Source organism: Panthera onca, chromosome D1 (genome assembly GCF_046562875.1).
Source record: "Panthera onca isolate mPanOnc1 chromosome D1, mPanOnc1 haplotype 2, whole genome shotgun sequence".
Classification (NCBI taxonomy): domain Eukaryota; kingdom Metazoa; phylum Chordata; class Mammalia; order Carnivora; family Felidae; genus Panthera; species Panthera onca.
Genome location: NC_138348.1, coordinates 8918108 through 8937791, shown reverse-complemented (window position 1 = coordinate 8937791; position 19684 = coordinate 8918108). Strand labels below are relative to the sequence as shown.

General features: G+C 54.2%; 3 protein-coding genes across 7 annotated transcripts; 2 read left to right on the top strand and 1 right to left on the bottom strand.

Moving 5' to 3' along the window:
* Positions 1–2755: 2755 nt before the first annotated feature.
* Positions 2756–16061, top strand: TAF6L (TATA-box binding protein associated factor 6 like). Of its 4 annotated transcripts, none has more exons than XM_078433581.2 (12): positions 2756–3095; positions 4887–4946; positions 6915–7074; positions 7520–7606; positions 8986–9136; positions 9276–9326; positions 10072–10166; positions 12254–12328; positions 12473–12693; positions 13024–13156; positions 14933–15061; positions 15193–16061. In XM_078433581.2, exons 1-12 carry the CDS (start codon positions 2977–2979, stop codon positions 15961–15963), a joined length of 2052 nt encoding a protein of 683 aa, XP_078289707.1. In that variant the 5' UTR covers positions 2756–2976; the 3' UTR covers positions 15964–16061. The 4 variants fall into 4 exon arrangements, with proteins under 4 accessions (XP_078289707.1, XP_078289708.1, XP_078289706.2 ...); XM_078433582.2 differs by lacking the exon at positions 2756–3095 and adding an exon at positions 4035–4147; XM_078433580.2 differs by lacking the exon at positions 2756–3095 and adding an exon at positions 4275–4362 and having other exon boundaries at positions 6757–7074.
* TMEM179B (transmembrane protein 179B) lies at positions 16053–18287 on the top strand. 2 transcript variants are annotated; one of them, XM_060607011.3, is made up of 5 exons: positions 16053–16208; positions 17097–17284; positions 17367–17501; positions 17645–17750; positions 17932–18029. In XM_060607011.3, the coding sequence occupies exons 1-4, from the start codon at positions 16113–16115 to the stop codon at positions 17748–17750; spliced, it is 525 nt and encodes a 174-aa protein (XP_060462994.1). In that variant the 5' UTR covers positions 16053–16112; the 3' UTR covers positions 17932–18029. The 2 variants fall into 2 exon arrangements, with proteins under 2 accessions (XP_060462994.1, XP_060462993.1); XM_060607010.3 differs by having other exon boundaries at positions 16055–16208; positions 17645–17723; positions 17932–18287.
* TMEM223 (transmembrane protein 223) lies at positions 16675–19640 on the bottom strand. The gene is made up of 2 exons (XM_060607020.3): positions 19213–19640; positions 16675–18811 (listed from the first exon to the last, which is right to left on the bottom strand). The coding sequence occupies exons 1-2, from the start codon at positions 19526–19528 to the stop codon at positions 18519–18521; spliced, it is 609 nt and encodes a 202-aa protein (XP_060463003.1). The 5' UTR covers positions 19529–19640; the 3' UTR covers positions 16675–18518.
* Positions 19641–19684: the final 44 nt, after the last annotated feature.

Below are 19684 nucleotides of genomic sequence, written 5' to 3'. Positions count from 1 at the left end.
TCAGCTACCCAGGGGACCTGACTAACCCCTTGCAGAGAGCTAAAGTTGACCTCATTGAAGGAAGGGCACTAAAGTTAGGTCTTCAGGTTGCTGCAAGTGATACTGTCATTAGAGTCACTCCGAGTTCCAATCTGGTTTCAGGATATTTGGCCTTCCCGCACCCTTAAAACTAACCAAGGGTAAAGCTGGGAACTAGGGGAGAGGAGATCGTGGGTAGGGAGAGGTGAACAAGAGGACAGTGATGACACAGACGGGGGGGTGGGGGGGGTGACAGGTCCCAATCCTTCCTAGGATGAGTCACAAACAACAGAAGCCTTTACTTGCTAATCAGTCACTAAACTGAACCAAAGATGTGGAAGGCTTCAAAATGTCAGGGTAACACAGCAGAACTCCATGAAATGACTATAAGATTAAACAAACATGCTACCCTCCCTCACGGTATGCTCACACTCTGCTTTTGTAATATTTGTGTGCCTTGGAATGCCCTTTCCTAGCCCGTTGGGTTGCTGCCTGCTAATCTAGCAAATCTCCGTCAATTCTTTCTTTTTTTTCTTTTTTTTGAGTAAGCCTCACGCCCAGCGAAGAGCCCAACTCGAGGCTTGAACTCACGACCCTGAGATCAAGAGTCAGATGCTTAACTGACTGAGCCACTCAGGTGCCCCTATAATTATTATATAATGCATACAAAGCAGTGATTATCAACTAGGGTGATTTTTGCCGCCAGGGGCATGTGGCGATGACATTTTTGGTTGTGACAGCTGGGTCCTGGATGGTACTGCCTTCTAGTGGGTAGAGGCCAGGGATGCCACTAAACATCCTACAATCTGTAGGATATCTCCCCCCCCCCCCCACCCCCGCCAGCAAATGATTATCTGGTCCCAAATGTCAATCATGTCAAGGTCTAGAAACTCTGATATGAAGCAGAATAGTGGCTGAAACACGGTAAAAAAAAAAAAAATTGGCCTTTGAATGTGGTTTCCTTCTTGCCATTAGCTTCTATCCTGGACAGATAGAAGCTCTAACATTTGCACCTCTACAGTGGACCACAAAACATGCTGTTTTGTTACTGTCTCCTGTCTCCTGTCTCCTTTCTATTTCTTTTTTTTTTTTTTTTTTTTTTTTTTACATAATCTTTACACCCAACTTGAGGCTTGAACTCCGACCCTGAGATCAAGAGTCTCGCGCTTGACCGACTGACCCAGCCAGGCACCCCTCATTTTTTTGTTTTTTATCAGGTAAAGAGTCAGTTGAGATCATTGTAGATTTGCATGCATCCCTCTCATTTTTGTATCTCCAGCTCTTGGCACTGGGCCAGGTTTTCCAAGCGTGTTGAATCTGGGAAAGTGTGCTGGATTAGCAATGAATTTCCCCATGGAAACCACGTTAAAGTCATGTTACCATTTCAGTATACGGTGAGTTGATTACTCAGGCTGTAGGGATTTCCCCTAGGCTGTAAACAGCATGTGTCTCACGGAGTAAAATTCTTCCCAAGTTCTCAAATGGAACCACTCATCCGTTAATTGTGTTGGGGATAATCTGGAAGTAACACCAGGCCTACAAGGAAGTGACTGATGGACAGAAGTGGCTTGTGGAACGTGAACATGTGGGTGCTGGTGAGGACGTGGGGTGTGGCAGCTGCCAGGAAGGTGTGTGCTGTGTGGAGAGGGGATTAAGTGCGGAAGGTCTGGAGATGGTCTCCAGGCCTCTTCTTTTTAAGGTTTGTAACTGAAAGTTACGGCCTCTTAAAAAGGTCACAGGTAACAAGAGTATCTGCCTGGTAATGCTAATTTTTTTAAAAGATACTTTATTTTCGGGGCGTCTTGGCTCAGTTGGTTTAGCATCTGACTTTGGCTCAGATCATGATCTTGCGGTTCGTGAGTTCGAGCCCCACATCGGGCTCACTGCTGTCAGCTCGGAGCCAGCTTTGGATCCTCTGTCCCCTCTCTCTGCCCTTCTCCCACTTGTGCTCTCTCAAAAATAAAGCATTTTTAAAAATACACATTTTATTTTTGATAGCAAGAGAGCGCTTGAGCAGGGTGGGGGCAGAGAGAGGGAGACAGAGGATCCGAAGCAGGCTCTGAACTGACCACAGACAGCCCAATGAGGGACTTGAACTCATACTGTGAGATCATGACCTAAGCTGAAGTTGGCGACCTAACTGACTGAGCCACTCAGGTGCCTAATGCTAAATCTTTTACACACATTGCCCACAACAGTTCCACGAAGTAGATTCTGTTGGTCCACTTGATAGCTGATAAAACAGATTAGAGAGACGAAGTGTAATGCCAAGGGTACACAGCTAGTGAGTGGTGGAGCTTTGTTTTGTTTTTAAACTTGTCAGTCTGCCTTCAAAGCCATCCTAGCTCTTTTTGCCAGGCTCTAGGTGGCTGGGGAGTGAGTGGGACCCACCTTTCTCCTATCTGTGGTCATGTGGGTCTCACTACTGCTCTCTTTGGCCCCTGCCTCCACTTGAGGCTGGGGGCAAATGGGCCCCAAAGTGCTTGAATACAGCTTTACTATATCCCTCAGGCCCCTGGGCCTTCTGTCATTGTGTCATGCCTTTGAGCTTGCCAATGGCTGTCCAGACTAACACCTCAGCAAGGAGAGCTGCCAGCAGCCCAGATCCTGCTGAACTGACCTCAGACTCAGGATGGTGGAGGAGGCCCTGCCGCTTCCCTTTATGCAGAGGTGGACAGACACTCCAGTGTTCAAGCACAGTACTGACACTACAGCAGATGTCATACTGACTATAACTGGAAGAGACTCAGCAGGGTCATAGTCTCCTTAGGTGGTGTTGCCATGGCAACCTCCACCACATCCATCTGGCCTTCCCAGCTCTAGCCTGGGAGGATCTTTTTTAGAGGCAGCAGCATCTTACCCTGAGAGGGAGGAAGGGCGAGGATGTGTACATTCACGCTCCTCCGCAGAAAACTCCTTTCTATAATGAATAGCCCATTGCAAACGACCTCATTTTGAATGAACATAAAGGAATTAATTCACTGTCTGCCTCCTGAGGTGTACAAGAAGATTCAACCTCAACTCTGCCAAGTGCTTTCACAGACATCATCTCACTTAATCTACAGTAACCCTGTGAAGTGAGTATCAGTACCCCATTTTGCACTTGGGCGAAAATATGGTTAGGTAATTTGCCCCAAAGCGATGGTAGAATTTGAACCTAGGTTGGTCTGACTCCAAATACTATCTGTAACCCACTAAACCCACTTGGTTCTGAATTGAGAGCTGTCCAAGTTTAGGAAAGCATGTGCGTGTAAAGTGGTCAAGGAAATCGAGGCAGGTTAGGCGTTATAGTTGGCTTACTGAGGAAGGGTGCCGTAATGAGCACAGCCCTAGAGTCTGTATTTTGCACGTGAGCTTGTCCCAGTGAGAAGACTCTTCTGCCCAAAGAAAATACCTAGTGGGAGCCCCATCAGTCCTGCAGGTGATGTTGGAGGGGTAAATTGAGCCCCACCAAGTGGGCGAGAAAACTAATTTACACACCAAAGTTTAAAGCTTCGCTGCAGTCACATAAATGCAAATGCTTGGAAACTCAAAGTGCAGACGAGATCAAAAGAATAGAGACGCTTTCCTTGACAATACGCTTTTAAAACATACACAAGGGCACTTGGGTGGCTCACTCCGTTAAACGTCTGACTGCAGCTCGGGTCATGATCTCACGATTCATGAGTTCAAGCACCGCATGGGGCTCTGCTCACGGCTTAGAGCCTGGGGCCTGCTTCAGATTCCGTGTCTCCCTCTCTCGCCCCTACCCTGCTTGAAGTCTCTTCTCTCTCTCTCTCTCTCTCTCTCTCTCTCTCTCTCTCAAAAATAAATAAAACATAAAACACACAAAACCATACATACCAACTCTCAAAACACCCAAGAGCTGTTGCTTTAAGAAGTCCGACTCTTCAGCCTCACGTGACCCCCTGCGCCCAGATTCTTTTACAGCCCCTTAACAGAGACCAATCGCGAGGCGGGAAGCGTGCGGGTGGGCGGGAACTTCGCAGGACGCTCGCCGATTGGTTGTGCTCCTGGAGGGCGGGGCCTGGGCTCAGAGAGAGGGAATTAGGGTGAGCAGGGTGAGTGGGAGCTGCCTTCGCCGCCACCGCCGTCTGGGTAGCCGCCTTTGCCGCGCCAGAGCCTTCAGGTGAGCAGGCCCTCGCAGGCCCAAGGACTCTCCGTCCCGCTGTGGGCCCCGCACTGACTAGCCTTAGCGCCGGCTCCGCTGGGGGCCCGCCCCCTTCGCTGACCACGTGACCCAAGTTCGGTAACCCCTGACCTCCTCCACCCTACCCCAGCACTTCTGGATCTGGGATGAAGGGAGGCTGGGTGGGAGGATGCGCTCCCCCGACGCCCGTGGCGGTCAGTTCCCACGCCACTTTACCAGTGTGGCTAGTGGCTGGGGATGCAGAGGAGAGGAGGTTGAGGAGGGGGAGACCTTGGTCAGAGCCAGGACTTTGTGGGTCTTAATATAGGCACATAATAAGGAAAGACCTTTGCCCGTGGGCAGGACTTCATGCTCCCATTTTACAGGCAGGAAAACAGAAACTTCAGAATTATCCATTGGCGGGCCTCCAACTCCAGTCTTCGGGCTGGAAATCCAGGCCTTGTCCCTCACACAGCCTACCGCTCTGATGACTAGGAACAGGAGTTGAGTCCCTGCTGCCTACTTAGTGCTCGCTGGATGTTCTTGGACAAGTCATTTCACATTTAACCTCTCTGAGCCTTGATTTCCTTGGCTGTGAAATAGACACGATACTTACATAACATCTATCTCATTGTTACTGAGAATAAGATGAGGTATAAGCCATATAAAGCACCTAACTGTGTGCCTCAGGCATAGCATGTGCTTGGGAAAAATAGCTATTCTTTATTCGGTTTTGCAGCAAGCGTTTATTGAAGGAGTATTATGTGCTGACCCTGTGCCGGACTCTGGGGATGCAAAGGTGAGCAAACTGGCATGATCCTAGCTGGGCATGGAGCTTACAATATAGTGGGGAGGTGTTACCCACACAGTTACACAATTGTATAGTTACCAACTGTGATAATCGCTTTGAAGGCCAAGTACTGGGACATTGTGGAGGTCTGAGAAGACTTCCCTGAGCAAGTGACATTTGAACTGAGATCTGAAGGAGCCACTAGGAGCTCACTAGACAAAGAGATTGGAGGTGGAGGAGGAGGAGAGTGTTTCAACTAGGGGAAAGAGCGTGTGCGAATGTCCTGGGATCGGGTGTTTTGGGGGAAATGGGAAGCGGCCGTGGCGGGAATGCAGAACACGAGAGGGAAGGAAGTGTTGCAGAAGTCCATGGATACGCAGGGCTTTGGAACCATGGTACAGGTTTGTTCTTGATCCCAAAGGCAATGTAGAGCCACTGGGAGAAATGCGGGAGGCCGGGTTAGGGACCTGGAGGTTTTTGGATTTAGGGACCTGGAGGTCACTGGTGACCCAGAAGCATCTGGAACTGGGCCTTGCTGCCTGTGGTGCCGATGCCTCACTTTGGCCCTCGTGGGCCTGCCCTCTCATTGTGGTGTCCGTCACTGGAATCGTCCATCAGTCGCTGTTTTTGTTGGGTTCTTATTCTGCCATATCCTGTGAACGGAAGAGCAGGTTCCTGCTGTTAGACCTCTAAGCCAGACTGGGGAAGATCAGACACATGGGCAAAAGCCCAGCTACTAAAAGCCTGACAATCCCTAATGGCATTTGGCGAGGAAGACCTTAAATGACAGACTGGATTTGCCTTAGCAAAGAGGAGGGGTGGGGGCTTGGAGTAGAGAGGGAGACGACCAGCCTGAGCACTGGTGGTGGAGCACCAGGCAGGCTGGAAGACTCTAGGCTGGTCTTACTGGGAGGAGGGATCAGCTTGAATAGCTGGGGGGATTTGGGACCAAATACAGAATGTCAAGCTGGGAGCCGCCTGGGTGGCTCAGTCAGGTGAGCGTCACGGACTTCAGCTCAGGTCACGATCTCACGGTCGGTGAGTTTGAGCCCCGTATGGGGCCCCTTGCTGGCAGTGTGGAGCCTGCTTGGGATTCTCTCTCTTTCCCTCTGCATTTCTCTCTCTCTCTCTCTCTCTCTCTCTCTCTCTCTTGAAATAAAGAAAGAAAAATGTCAAGCTGGGGAGTTTAGACTTTCTTTTAGAACCAGTGTGGAAGTACTAAAGATTTCTGAGCGAGGAAGTGTCAGGATATAAGTAGTTTTCATCAAGACTCAGTAGATAGTGGTGGTAGCAAGAATCAGAAGGAAGAAAACATGACTTTTTTTTTCTTTTTTAACGTTTATTTATTTTTGAGGGGGGCAGGCAGAGAGACGGGGACAGAGGATCCGAAGCAGGCTCTGCGCTGACAGCAGACAGCCCGATGCGGGGCTCAAACTCACAAGCTGTGAGATCACGACCGGACCAGAAGTCAGACACTTAAACGACTGAGCCATCCAGGCGCCCCTGAAGTTTTTATTTGTAACTAACCATGGTAACATCTTCCATCATCCCTTTGGGTGGTCTTCTGGTCCTTGGCTTTTTCATACACTGTCTCATTTTGGCCTCATAGCCACCCTGTGAGGTAGGGAGGGCTGCGGCGATTGCCTGTATCTTACAAGTTCGGACACCAGGGCACAAGCTGATGACCAGGGCTCTCAGTCACAGTCACTCAGGAGGTGGTAGATCATGGCTGGGACCCAGTTCTGTGAATCCCCTGAGGCCAGGCACTTTTTCAGGCATCCCTGTTGTCTGACCCAGCTCGTCTGTTTCTTGTTCTTAGCCTCAGTTTCCTCGCCTGGACACTCCGAGCCTCTGCGGCTCCTTGTTCAGGGATTCTGGAACAAGAGCAGCGAGACTGGTTCAGAAGGCCTTGAAGTCGGGCTCCTGGGCCCTGAGGGAGACTGGGTGGCTTCTCAAACCTTCTCTCCTGGCTCCCAGCTCCGTCGGGGCCATGTCCGAGCGAGAAGAGCGGCGGTTTGTGGAGATCCCTCGGGAGTCGGTCCGGCTGATGGCGGAGAGCACAGGCCTGGAGCTGAGCGATGAGGTGGCAGCTCTTCTCGCGGAGGATGTGTGTTACCGTCTCAGAGAGGCCACCCAGGTATGCCCCCCTTGCTCCCCGCACCCCTCCCAGCTCCCCTTATTCTCTCCTTGATGGCTCCCTCCCACAGGGATTTATTACACAGCTGTGTTTGCGGCACCTGCTCTGAGCTCTGAGGGACAGAGGCGGTCCTTGCCCTCTCCGGAGCTCCCCTTTCAGCCAGTGGGGCTTCTGGCAAACAAAGTGCTGGCTGGGCATCGTCCCCCCATTGCCCCTCTTCTCAACAGCCCTGCCAGGCAGGCCAGGCAAGTTCACACTCATTCTGCATGTGAGAAACTGGGTCCCAGAGAGGGAACGTCACACGGGGGGTGCTGTCCGCACCAGAGCAGAGCCAGATTCCGGGCTTCCTGGTGTCCTCTTTGCCTCCTCCCCAGGCTGTTTCTCTTCCCCTGGGGACTCCATACCCCCTTCTCCCTGTCCCCTGACTTTGTTCCTCCCCTCCCAGAATAGCTCTCAATTCATGAAACATACCAAACGGCGGAAGCTGACTGTCGAGGACTTCAACAGGGCCCTCCGCTGGAGCAGCGTGGAGGTGAGTTGAGCGCGGGCTGCACAGGGCTCAGGTGGCACGACCCACCCCGTGCCCAGCACAGACCTAAAGACCAAATGTGCACACAGGGGCAGCTCACAGAAACCACAGGGTAGGTGCCCCGGGGCCAGGAGGTTAGGGAAGCCTTGGAAGAACTGGGACTTGAGCTGGGCTTTAAAGGGAGGCTTGGGTTAGGCTAAGCCAAGAGAAGAGGAGACATTCTGGGTAAGGGAGGAGCCTGGGCATAAATGTGAGTATTAGACTGTCCTGCACAGTTGTTGTGGGGCAGGGACTTGAGGGAAGAAGATCATGTTTAGAAGAGAATAGTGTTGGGGTGCCTGGCTGGCTCCGGAGAGCATGTGACTTTTCTTTTTTGGTGGGGGGAGAGCACAGGCCGGGGAGGGGCAGTGAGAGGGGGACAGAGGATCCAAAGCGGGCTCTGTGCTGACAGCAGCGAGCCCGATGTGGGGCTCAAACTCACCAGCCGTGAGATCATGACCTGAAACGAAGTAGGATGCCTAACTGACTGAGCCGCTCAGGTGCCCCAGCATGCGACTCTTAATCTTAGGGTTGTGAGTTCGTTTGAGCCTCATGTTGGGCCTGGAGCTTACTTTAAAAAAAGAGGGGGAGGGCACCTGGGTGGCTTAGTTGGTTGAGCGTCTGGCTCTTAATTTCGGCTCAAGTCATGATCTCAGGGTCCTGGGAGCAAGTTATTCTGAGTGAGGAGCCTGCTTGGGATATTCTCTCTCTGTCTCTCTCTCTCTTTCCCTTTCCCTCTTTCTCTCTCCCTCCCCCCGCCGCCCCTCTCTTCCGCCCACATGCTCACACACGCACTCTCTCTAAAATAAAAAAAAAAAGTTTATTTAATTTTTTAAAAATGCTTTTTGTTTATTTTTTAGAGAGTGCAAACAGGGGAGGGGCGGGAAGTTGGGGGGCAGAGAATCTGAAGCAGGCTCTGAGCTTTCAGCACAGAGCCCGATGTAGGGCTTGAACTCACGAACCCCAAGATTGTGACCGAAGCCAAAGTCGGATGCTCAACCAACTGAGCCACCCAGGTGCCCCTACATTAAAAAAAAAAAAAAAAAAAAAAAAATTAAAAAAATATAGTGTTCTCAAAGTTGGGTGAATGTTTGGAGGGCTGGCGGCAGGGCGTTGGGTCTCAGAGCCCGTATGGTTATGGAAGGACAGACCAGGCTTTACTCCCTGACCCCGTGAGTACCGGATGCTCCAGCCAAATTCCCGGCAATAGGCCTGAAGCCTCAGGCATCTCCCCTTTTCTCAGACTCTTGGATTTCCCTCAAAGGTAGGCTCCCTGCCCTGGTCAGTAGATCGCCTCTTCCCTCCCTGGCTTCAGCCTGCCCTCCGATCCTCTCTTTGCTCAGGCTGTGTGTGGCTACGGATCCCAGGAGGCGCTGCCCCTGCGCCCTGCCAGGGAGGGCGAGCTCTACTTCCCTGAGGACCGAGAGGTGAACCTGGTAGAGCTGGCCCTGGCCACCAACATCCCTAAAGGCTGTGCCGAGACAGCTGTGAGAGGTGACTGCCGAGGTCCTGCATGGGGTGGGGACAGGAACTGGGCTGTCAGAGGAGGGGTGGGCGGGGCAGAACTCATGCATGCGGTGGTGCTACGAGGGGCAGAACCCCCTTAGCTGACCGATCTGTGCTCTGGTTCTAGTTCATGTGTCCTACCTAGATGGCAAAGGGAACCTGGCGCCTCAAGGATCAGGTAAGGGGTAGTACGGGGAACGGGCTTTCTGGACTTTCCTTCCTTAGGAGCTGGTGCTCCTGTACCTCTCTGCTTCTTTTTTTTGTTTGTTTTTAACTTTATTTTGAGAGAGAGCGCAAGCGTGAACAGGGGAGGGGCAGAGAGAGGCGGGGGAGAGAACCTAAAGCAGGCTCCTCGTTGCCAGCGCAGAGCCCAATGCGGGGCTTGAACTCATGAACCGTGAGATCATGACCCGAGCCAAAATTGAGTTGGATGCTTGGAAAAAAAAAAACAAAAAGCCGGAGTTGGACGCCTAACTGACTGAGCCACCCAGGCACCCCTGTACCTCTGATTCTTCATCTCACGAGTATTTACTGATGCCCCGTTCTGAGTGGGCACTAGTCCCTGCCCAGAGGGCTCGGATTTGGAGCTATGAGCCCAGACCTGGGACCAGTCATGATGCCGGGTGTTGGATGCTAGCACAGAAGTCTGGGCGACTGGGTCCCCTGAGGGCAAGTGTCCAGGAGGGACTGAGGACTGAGCAGGAACCTGCGTGGCAGAGGATAGGTGGGAGGCACAGTACGGAGCACAGAGGCGTGGAAAGCCTGCAGGCTCAGGGCTGAGCAGGGCTGCTCCGAGGAGTTGGTGGCTGTGTGCTCTGGGAGTCCCGTGTGAACAGGCTTCTGGTGGGGAGGGGAGGGAGGGGAGCCGGCAGGTGAGGCTGGGCTGGGCTGACCCTGACCACCTCCTGCCCATCCTCCCACAGTGCCCAGCGCCGTGTCTTCGCTGACCGATGACCTTCTCAAGTACTACCAGCAAGTGACTCGAGCCGTGCTGGGGGACGATCCGCAGCTGATGAAGGTGAGCGAGTGGACCCGAATTGGGGCACAAAGTCCAGTTTTCAAATCCCCATGGAATTCGTTTTTTTTTTTTTTTTTTTTAAGTTTATTTATTTACTTAATAAATCCCAAGCAGGCTCCACATGCTCAGCGCAGAGCCCGACACGGGGCTCGATCCCAGAAAGCAGGAGATCATGACTGAACCCGGAGCAAGAGTGAGACGCCTAACTGACTGAGCCACCCAGGCGCCCCCCACAGAGCTCTTTCAGGCCCCTACTTCCTGTCCACTGCATACACCCGATGTGGGTGGGAGCAGGGGTGCAGGGCTCTGAGGCCGCCCTCCTCCAGGACCGCCTTGCTCTGCCCACTCCAGCGGGAACCCCTGCTCTCCGGGGAACGGGCAGCTCAGCAGGGCCATTTTGGGGGGACTCGGGTGGTCAGTACCCGCACACCTTGTTTCCAGAGCCTGCTCTCTGGGGTGCCTGTTGACTTGGGGCCGAGTGAGGCAGCCACGTTGCGGCTCTCATTTGTGTGGACTTGAGAGGGAGAGAAGGGAAGCAGAAGGAGCCGGCCGGGGTCAGGGTGCCCGGCCAGACCTGCTCGGAGAGACCCTGCCGCTTTAGCCTCTGGGACTCCGCAGGCTGCCTGTGGTCAGTCCTCCCGTGTCCAGAGTCGGGCGAGCGTTAGTTTGCTGGTCTGCTCCACGAGGTGGCCTCTCGGGGTTTCTATCCTTCTTCCCATGTCTGGCTGTTGCTCCCGTTCCTTAGGAGCTTGGCTCCGGTTCCCCAGGCACCGTGCCGATGGGATGGGTGCGGGGCTTGGGGGCTGAGCTCCTTTCCCACTAGTCTGCTGTCTGCTCTTGTAGTGCCTGAGCATAGGAGCTTTATCCAGAGGGGTCTGGAGGTCACAGGTAGTGGAGATTCAGGGTTAAGAGGACTTTTCTCATGTACTTAACTCTTTTTGCTGCTTATAAAAGCTGTATCAGCATGTTTATTATAGAAGTATTGTAATATAAAAGGGCACCTGGGCAGCTCAGTCAGTTAAGCATCCGACTTCGGCTCAGGTCATGATCTTGTGGTTTGTGAGTTCGAGCCCCGTGTCAGGTTCTGTGCAGACAGCTGGGAGCCTCGAGCCTGCTTCGGATTCTGTGTTTCCCTCTCTCTCTCTGCCCCTCCCCCGTTCATTGTCTGTCTCTTGTCTCTCTGAAAAATAAATACACGTCAAAAAAAATTTTTTTCAGGGGCGCCTGGGTGGCTCAGTCGGTTAAACGTCCGACTTCGGCTCAGGTCGTGATCTCATGGTTCGTGAGTTCAAGCCCCACAGCAGGCTCTGTGCTGACAGCTCAGAGCCTAGAGCCTGCTTCGGATTCTGTGTCTCCCTCTTTGCTCCTCCCCCATTCTCACTCTGTCTCTATCAAATAAAAAAACATTAAAAAAAAATTTAAAAAGATTTTAAAAAGAAAGTGAAAGTTTCCCATGGAAACATGTTTTCTCCCCCCCAAGTTTTAACTGTAATTTCTCTAGTATAAACCAAGGTGGTATTATAGTAAACATCTGGTTTTAGAACAAGTGCTTTTCTCAGTTAAAACCACGTTGGCCACTTAGGCTGTGGGCAGTTTTTATTATTACAGACTGTGCTGTGAGTGGGTATGTGTGTAAATGGGTAACTTTTATGGTGGGTTAAATTTATAGAAGTACACTTGAATAATCAAAGAATATGAACATGTACATTTTTTAAAAATTTATTTATTTTGAGAGAGAACATTTAAATTGTCATACATAAGAAGTAAACTGTCCTCTAAAACATGTCAGTTTAGGGGCACCTGGGTGGCTCAGTCAGTTGAGCGCCACGCTTGGGCTCAGGTCGTGATCTTGCAGTTCTGTGGGTTCGAGCCCTGCATCGGGCCCTGTGCTAACAGCTCAGAGCCTGGAGCCTGCAGTGGATTCTGTCTCTCCCTCTTTCTGTGTTTCTCCCCTGCTCGTGCTCTATGTCTCTCTCTCTCAAAAATAAATAAAGATTTAAAAAAAAAAAAAATTTTTTTTTTTTTTTAAATGTCAGTTTCTACTTGGGGCTGGAGGACCCAGTGCAGTCTGGCCTCTTCCTTTTCAGATCGCTCTCCAGGACCTGCAGACCAACTCCAAGATCGCAGCACTCCTCCCCTACTTTGTTTACGTGGTCAGTGGGGTGAGTGACGCGGCTGGGGCAGGGTGGGGACGGTTTGTGGGGAGATAACCCAGCACCGGGTAGGGCTCGCGGCAGGCGCCGTCGCGGCGGTGGGCTCCTACCTGCACCCTCGTGTCCCCCTAAGCGACCCTCTTCTACAAACAGGTGAAATCTGTAAGCCACGATCTGGAGCAGCTGCACCGGCTCCTGCAAGTGGCTCGGAGCCTGGTTCGGAACCCACACCTCTGCCTGGGGCCCTATGTCCGCTCCCTGGTAGGGAGTGTCCTCTACTGCGTGCTGGAGCCACTGGCTGCCTCCATCAACCCTCTGAACGACCATTGGACCCTTCGGGATGGAGCTGCCCTCCTGCTCAGCCACATCTTCTGGTAGCCGCTGGGCCTAGCTGAACGAAGGGTGGGGCTGTCACAGTGCCGAGGGGTTGCGTTCGGGAGCGGGTGAGGCGTCTGGCTTCGAGGCCATGCGTTGAGGGGGCAGGGAGCCTCTTCCATTAGAGCTTCCCAGTCGGTGTGCCTCGGCACGCTGGGATTCTAGAGACGGACACCCGATATCCCCAGGGTTGGGCTCTTCGGCCCTTCAGGTAGCCTTCGCTCCCCCTTAGCCTTCCTTGTCCACTTACCCCGGTGCGCCCCGACCGGAGTCCAGTTTAGGCTGCCCTGTGCCTCGTTCTCCTCTCTGACCGAATGCCGCTCCCGTAGGACACACGGGGACCTTGTGAGTGGCCTTTATCAGCAGATCCTGCTCTCCCTGCAGAAGGTGTTGGCAGACCCCGTGCGGCCTCTCTGCTCTCACTACGGGGCTGTGGTGGGGCTGCATGCCCTCGGCTGGAAGGTGAGGACCCCGGCCTTTCCCACACACAGAGCCGTAAGAGCTCCCATTTGTAATCAGAAAAATAGTATTTGTGTGTCTTTTATCATGAAAATGGTATATGCTTGGGCCGCCTGGATGGCTCAATTGCTTAGGCATCTGACTCTCGATTTTGGCTCAGGTCATGGTCTCGACGGTTCGTGGGTTTGAGCCCCACATCGGGCTCCGCGCTGACAGCATGGAGCCTGTTCGGGATTCTTTCTGTCTCCCTCTCTCTCTCTCTCTCTCTCTCTCAAAATAAAAATAAATTAAAAAACTAAAAAAAAAGGTATATGCTTGCTGTTGCCATGTACTGAGCTCTTGCCTTAGGCCCCACTATTTGATAGCTTGCCTTTCTGTGTATAAATGTCTTATCCTTTCAGAAGTTCTACATGGCAGGTATTAGTATATCCCCACTTCATAAATTCCTGGCCATTCTCTCTTAATCATGTTAAGGAACCACCCCTCAATTCCTCTTGTATTCAGGGTTTGTTTTTTGTTTTTTTAATGCTTATTTATTTTGAGAGAGACAGAAGGAGCCTGAGTGGGGGAGGGGAAGAGAGAGAGGGAGAGAGAGAATCCCAAGCAGGCTCAGCACGGAGCCTGATGCGGGTCTCCATCTCACAGACTGGGAGATCATGACCTGGGCCAAAATCAAGAGTTAGGTGCATAACAGACTGAGCTACACAGGCATCCCCTTGTTTGTTTTGATAAGATCTCAGACTGTCTTTGTAAATGTTGGCACTGTGTCTTTTTTTGTGGTTAGATATTTTATTTAACTACTACAGTTATAGAATTATTTAAGCTCTTATACTTGAGTCAGCCATAAGTTGTGTTTTTCTCGGAACTTGTTGATTTAACGTTTTCAAATCCTCAGGCTGTGGATGCCTAACCAAAGGACTCTTAACGCATCAAAGCCTGTAACAGATGTCACATCCTCTGTGAAGTCTTTTTTTTTTTTTTTTTTTTTAAATAGAATGTGCAAGGGGCGCCTGGGTGGCTCAGTCGGTTGAGCGTCCGACTTCGGCTCAGGTCACGATCTCGCGGTCCGTGAGTTCGAGCCCCGCGTCGGGCTCTGGGCTGATGGCTCAGAGCCTGGAGCCTGCTTCCGATTCTGTGTCTCCCTCTCTCTCTGCCCCTCCCCCGTTCATGCTCTGTCTCTCTCTGTCTCAAAAATAAATAAACTTAAATAGAATGTGCAAGAGTGAGAGGAGTGGGTGGAGGGAGAGGGAGGGAATGTTAAGCAGGCTTGTGACCTGAGCCAAAATCAAGAGTCCATCGCTTAACTGAGCCACCAAGGCCGTCCATCCTCTGTGAAGTCTTAATTGCTTTCCTCAAAATTAATCACAGGATTAAAATCATATAATCGGAGTCCAGGCCTCGGATCGGTTGTTTGTTTTTGTGCAGGTGGTCTGAACTGAGTCCCAGTGTACATTTAAGCAATAGTACTTGCCTATTGACTGTATAGGGTTAATAGTTGGCAAATTAAATTTGTCTGTTAGCAATGGGCATTACCTATATCCTCTAGCCCTTGTCATACATGTCAGTGATAACAGGGTCACTTTACGTGGTCTTTGTACCTGACCTTCATTCTCAGTGCTTAGCCGAGGCTTGGGCATACAGTGGGTTCCAAATAAACGTTGGCTGAATACGCCAAGCTGAGAATTTCCTGTCAGAGGTAAAAGTACGTCTTCCGTGGGCAAGGGTACTTGAGAGGCAATAAGCAACAAGGTGCTTACTGCATTCCCTTTTCCCTTCCAGGCAGTAGAACGAGTACTGTACCCGCACCTGTCCACTTACTGGACAAATCTGCAGGCTGTGCTAGATGATTACTCCGTATCTAATGCCCAAGTTAAAGCAGATGGACACAAGGTCTACGGAGCCATTCTGGTGAGCGCCTGCCCCTTCCAGTCTCCCTTCCCTGGCGTGAGCTCAGCAGCTCACCTGCCTTAACTTTGGAAAACTCGACGGGCCCAGGTGCCTCCTAGTTCTTGCCTATCCTAGTCCCTCTGCTCTTACAGGTGGCCGTGGAGAGACTGCTGAAGATGAAGGCCCAGGCGGCAGAGCCCAGCAAGGGGGGCCCAAGCGGCAGGGGGTGCCGGCGCTCGGACGACCTGCCCTGGGACAGCCTTCTCCTGCAGGAGTCTCCCTCCGGGGGCAGCGCGGAGCCAGGCTTTGGGTCTGTCGTCCCGCCGCCGCCAGGAGGCGCGGGGCCGGAGGATCCTTCCCCGTCGGTGACCCTGGCGGACATCTACCGGGAGCTGTACGCCTTCTTCGGTGACAGCTTGGCCACCCGCTTCGGCACGGGCCAGCCCGCGCCCACCACTCCGCGGCCGCCCGGGGACAAGAAGGAGCCGGCGGCCGCTCCGGACTCGGTGCGGAAGATGCCGCAGCTGACGGCCAACGCCATGGTCAGCCCGCAGGGCGACGAGAGTCCCCGGAGCGGCGGCCCCGCGTCGGCCTCCGCGCCCGCCGCCTCTGAGAGCAGGCCGCTGCCGCGCGTGCACCGGGCGCGGGGGGCGCCCCGGCAGCAGGGCCCCGGCGCCGGCACCCGCGACGTCTTCCAGAAGAGCCGTTTCGCCCCGCGCGGCGCCCCCCACTTCCGCTTCATTATTGCCGGGCGGCAGGCCGGGAGGCGATGCCGCGGGCGCCTCTTCCAGACCGCCTTCCCCGCGCCGTACGGGCCCAGCCCGGCCTCCCGCTACGTGCAGAAGCTGCCCATGATCGGCCGCACCGGCCGCCCGGCCCGCCGCTGGGCACTGTCGGACTACTCGCTGTACCTGCCGCTCTGAAGCGGCGCTGGCCCCCCAGCCCCGCCCGCCGGCCTCTGTAAATAAAGCCCCTGTCGGAAGTGACGTCTGCGCGCTCGTGGGTCGCGCCGGATGAGGCGGGGCTTGGGCGGTTGGCTCCCGCGGCGGCCCTTCCTAGTGGCGAGGGCGCCATGGCGCTGCCCTGGTTGCAGCGCTTCGAGCTCTTGCTATTCACAGCTGCCTTCCTGTGCGGGGCCGTGGCGGCCGCGACGCTGACCCGGACGCAGGTGCGGGGCGGGGCCGGCCGTGGGGTCGGGTAGGCGGGGGCGGGCTGGCCGGGGCCGGCCTGGTGCCGTCGCGCTGCGCCTCGGAGCCGGGGCGTCGGGGGAGGCCCGGCGGGCGCCCGTCTGCGGCGGAGATGCACCGGCGCCGATCGCGCTCTCCGGCCCCGCCCGCCCACGTTGTTCTTCAAAGTCATTACCTGGCCTAGGGACGGGTTTTCCGGAGTGTCTTCCAGCACCACACGTAGCCGGGTCTGGTGGCTGCGGCTGCATCACCTTACCCTGGTTCTGAAACAGAAATCGGCCCGGGCCCTGCCTACACGTTTTAAATCAGGCACTTGTGCCGAGCTACGCCAGGAAATAAAGCATAGCGTAGCGGAGATGACCGAGCTTCCACACGATTGCAGCACGGTGTGTGAATGACAAAATACGGAGGTAGAAAATGCCCAAAGCAGGAGGGTTCCCCCCCCCCCCCCCCAGCTTGCAATCTTGCTAATAAACAGGCTCATTTAACCCTATAAGGCACGATTATGCCTTTTTCGTGGTTTTTTTGTTTTTTTTACAGATTAGGAAATATCGGAGATAGTTGAAGGTTACACAAGTTCTGGTTTTACTCTAGGCTTTCTGCAGAGGGGAGACCAGAACTTGTGAGGCATCTGTGAAGCTCACTGTCTTTTATAACCACCGCTTATTTCCTGATCCTTCTGTCCGCTGCAGGTTTGACTTCCCCAGCAGGCCCTCTCCTTCAGTCTACTGGCCCAGAAACAGGAACTGACAGTGCATAAATAACTTCGTAGGGTGGCCCTCTCCTAGATTATCCCTCACACCTGCCCGGAGCCTGCACCCAGGCTCTAACCTGAAATCTAGGTAGGACTCAGCAGCTTCTCTTCACAGGGTTCCTTCAGTAGCCACTGTCCCTTGTACGGCGTGGCCGCCCTCAATGGCTCCTCCCTGGCTTTATCCCAACCCTCGGCCCCATCCCTCTGCTACTTTGTGGCCGGGGTCTCTGGCCTCCTGGCCCTCTACTGCCTCCTGCTCCTGCTCTTCTGGGTCTACAGCAGCTGCATCGAGGACTCCCACAGGTGACTGCCCTACCCTGAGAGTCAGGGGCTGAGCTCGGGGAAGGCCCATTCCAACCACAAGGCTTGTTCTCTCCCTCCTCAGAGGCCCTACAGGGCTCCGCATTGCACTGGCCATCTCTGCTATAGCCACCTTCCTGGTCTTAGTGTCTGCCTGTATCCTTCGATTTGGCACCCGTTCTCTCTGCAAATCCATCGTCTCCCTGAACATTACAATTAGGTAATGGGAGAGGGAGGGAACCCTGGCTCGGGCTGACTGCCTTCCCTTTTTGTCCCTCTCAGTTCTCCTCTCAGAGGGCATCCGGGCACAGGTATGTTTGGGGTATATCCTCCCTTTCTCACCACCATCTTTTGACCTCACAGCTGCTCCGAAGCCCAGAAAATTCCATGGACACCCCCTGGAACCGCTCTGAAGTTTTACTCCAACCTATACGATGCCGAAGTGAGGTTCTGGGACATGAAAGACTAGGTGGAAACTCAGGGGTCCACAGACTCCTATAAGCATCTGTAGTTGTCAGGGTGCCCACCAGTGAGAGGCTGAGAGGGGCTGATGGGCTTGTTGACCTGACAGCGAGCAAACAGCTGTATGTGGGTGGAACTGGATTCAAGATGGCCACGTTCCTCACGCTCTTGTTCCTGTTTTCCCACAGACCTCTTCTTGGGTGAATCTGGTATTGTGGTGTGTGGTCTTGATGCTTCAGGTGGTGCAGTGGAAGTCTGAAGCCACACCTTATCGGCCTCTGGAGCGGGGGGACCCCGAATGGAGCTCTGAGACAGATGTTCTTGTTGGGCCACGCCTTTCCCCTTCCTGAAGAGTAACCAGAAAATCCTTCCTGCAGCCAAAGACTCCATGCCCACGTGCCTACGGTCCTCTTGCCCCCACGTGGCCCTGTTTATACCGGGAGCCTGTTTTTCCCTCCACGAGGGAAACGTGACCATGGGCTCCCTCCACCTCTCTTCCTACAGCTGTTTTTGTACCAAAATATTAGATTACTTTTTTCCTTCATCTTGGTACTGAGTTCTTGGTGTTGGAAGCACTGTCGGCAGGTGGATCGGAGGACGGGAGCGAAAGCCAAACAGACACGGAACCAAAAGTCAGAGGTACTGTCGGCTGCCTTTGGGATGACTGCTCTTTTATTTGCTGTTAATGAACCCTGGGCCCCCTTGGGTGACCCCCATCCCCGAGCTCCGGTTTTTATTCCCCTCTGGGAGGGGTGAGCCATCCGCGGTGGTCTCTTCACAAGCTGCGGTAGGCACCCACAGTGTTGTCAAAGAGTTTCGTGTTGGGGAAATGTCCAGCTTTGTCCAAGAGGAAGTAGAAGCGCCGGCCTTTGATCTTCAGAGGCAACATGGCAGGGACTTCACCACGGTGGGCCATGCAGGATACGTGGTTCAGAGGAACGGTGAAATGGGCACCCAAGCCAAAGGGAGCGTGAGTGGTGAGGGTCACCTGCTTTCCTCCAGCCAATAGCATCACTGAACGCACAGAACGGAGGGAGAAGAGGAGACCGGCACCAAGTACCAGGGTACCTGCAGGAAGAGCAAAGTTTGGGGTGGGGCATTTTCGCGGGAGAGCTAAGCAGGAACCTCTCCGGTCCCCCCAAATTAAAACAATTGCGACGATGGTAACATTTTTTGAGCTCCTCTTCTACCCCGGGGTCTTGTGTTCCGTCATTCCTTCCCAACAACTTTAATGTCCACCCCCATTTTAAAGACAAGGAGACGGGTCCAGGGCCGTGTAACTGCTCAAGCTCGCAGAGTGAGAGGCCGACCTCACCCTAGGCCTGTCCGAGAGCTTGGCTCAAGGCCCTCCCACCTCCAGTACTGCCCGCCTCGGAGGGCCGGGAGCCCCTCCCTGTCCTTGTCGGAGCAGGGAAGGTCGTGCCCAGCCACCCCACGTCCCCAAGGCGGGAAGCCAGCCCACGCCTCACCGATGGCGCCGCAGCCGAGCGCCAGGCCGTAGCGCCAGAGCATGGAGCGCAGGTCCGAGCGGCCGCGGTCCGGGAACTCCGCGTCTGGAGACAGCGGCCGGGCCGGGGGTCGGGCCAAAGCTGCCACGGCCAGGGAGGCCCAGAAGACGCCCTGGCCCGCGCAGAACAGCCCGAGGACCGCGAAGAAGCGGCCCCGTTCGTGCTCGAAGAGCAGCACGTCCCGCGGCGGGGCCGCGGCGTGCAAGGACCGGTGCACGGGCAGCGGCCGCAGCGCGAGGAGCAGCCGCACCGGCCACCGCCGCCCGGGCGCCGCCATTACTACGGCGGCGCTGCTTCTGGAGCGGGATTTCCGGCAGGCGGGCCCCGCCCCCAGCGCTCAGCTGCCCGCAGCCTGGGTCCAGCCCCGGGAGGGAGGGGAGGACGGGGGTGGGGGGTGGGGCTGCCCGCCAGGCTCCGCCCCCGCGCCCCCTCC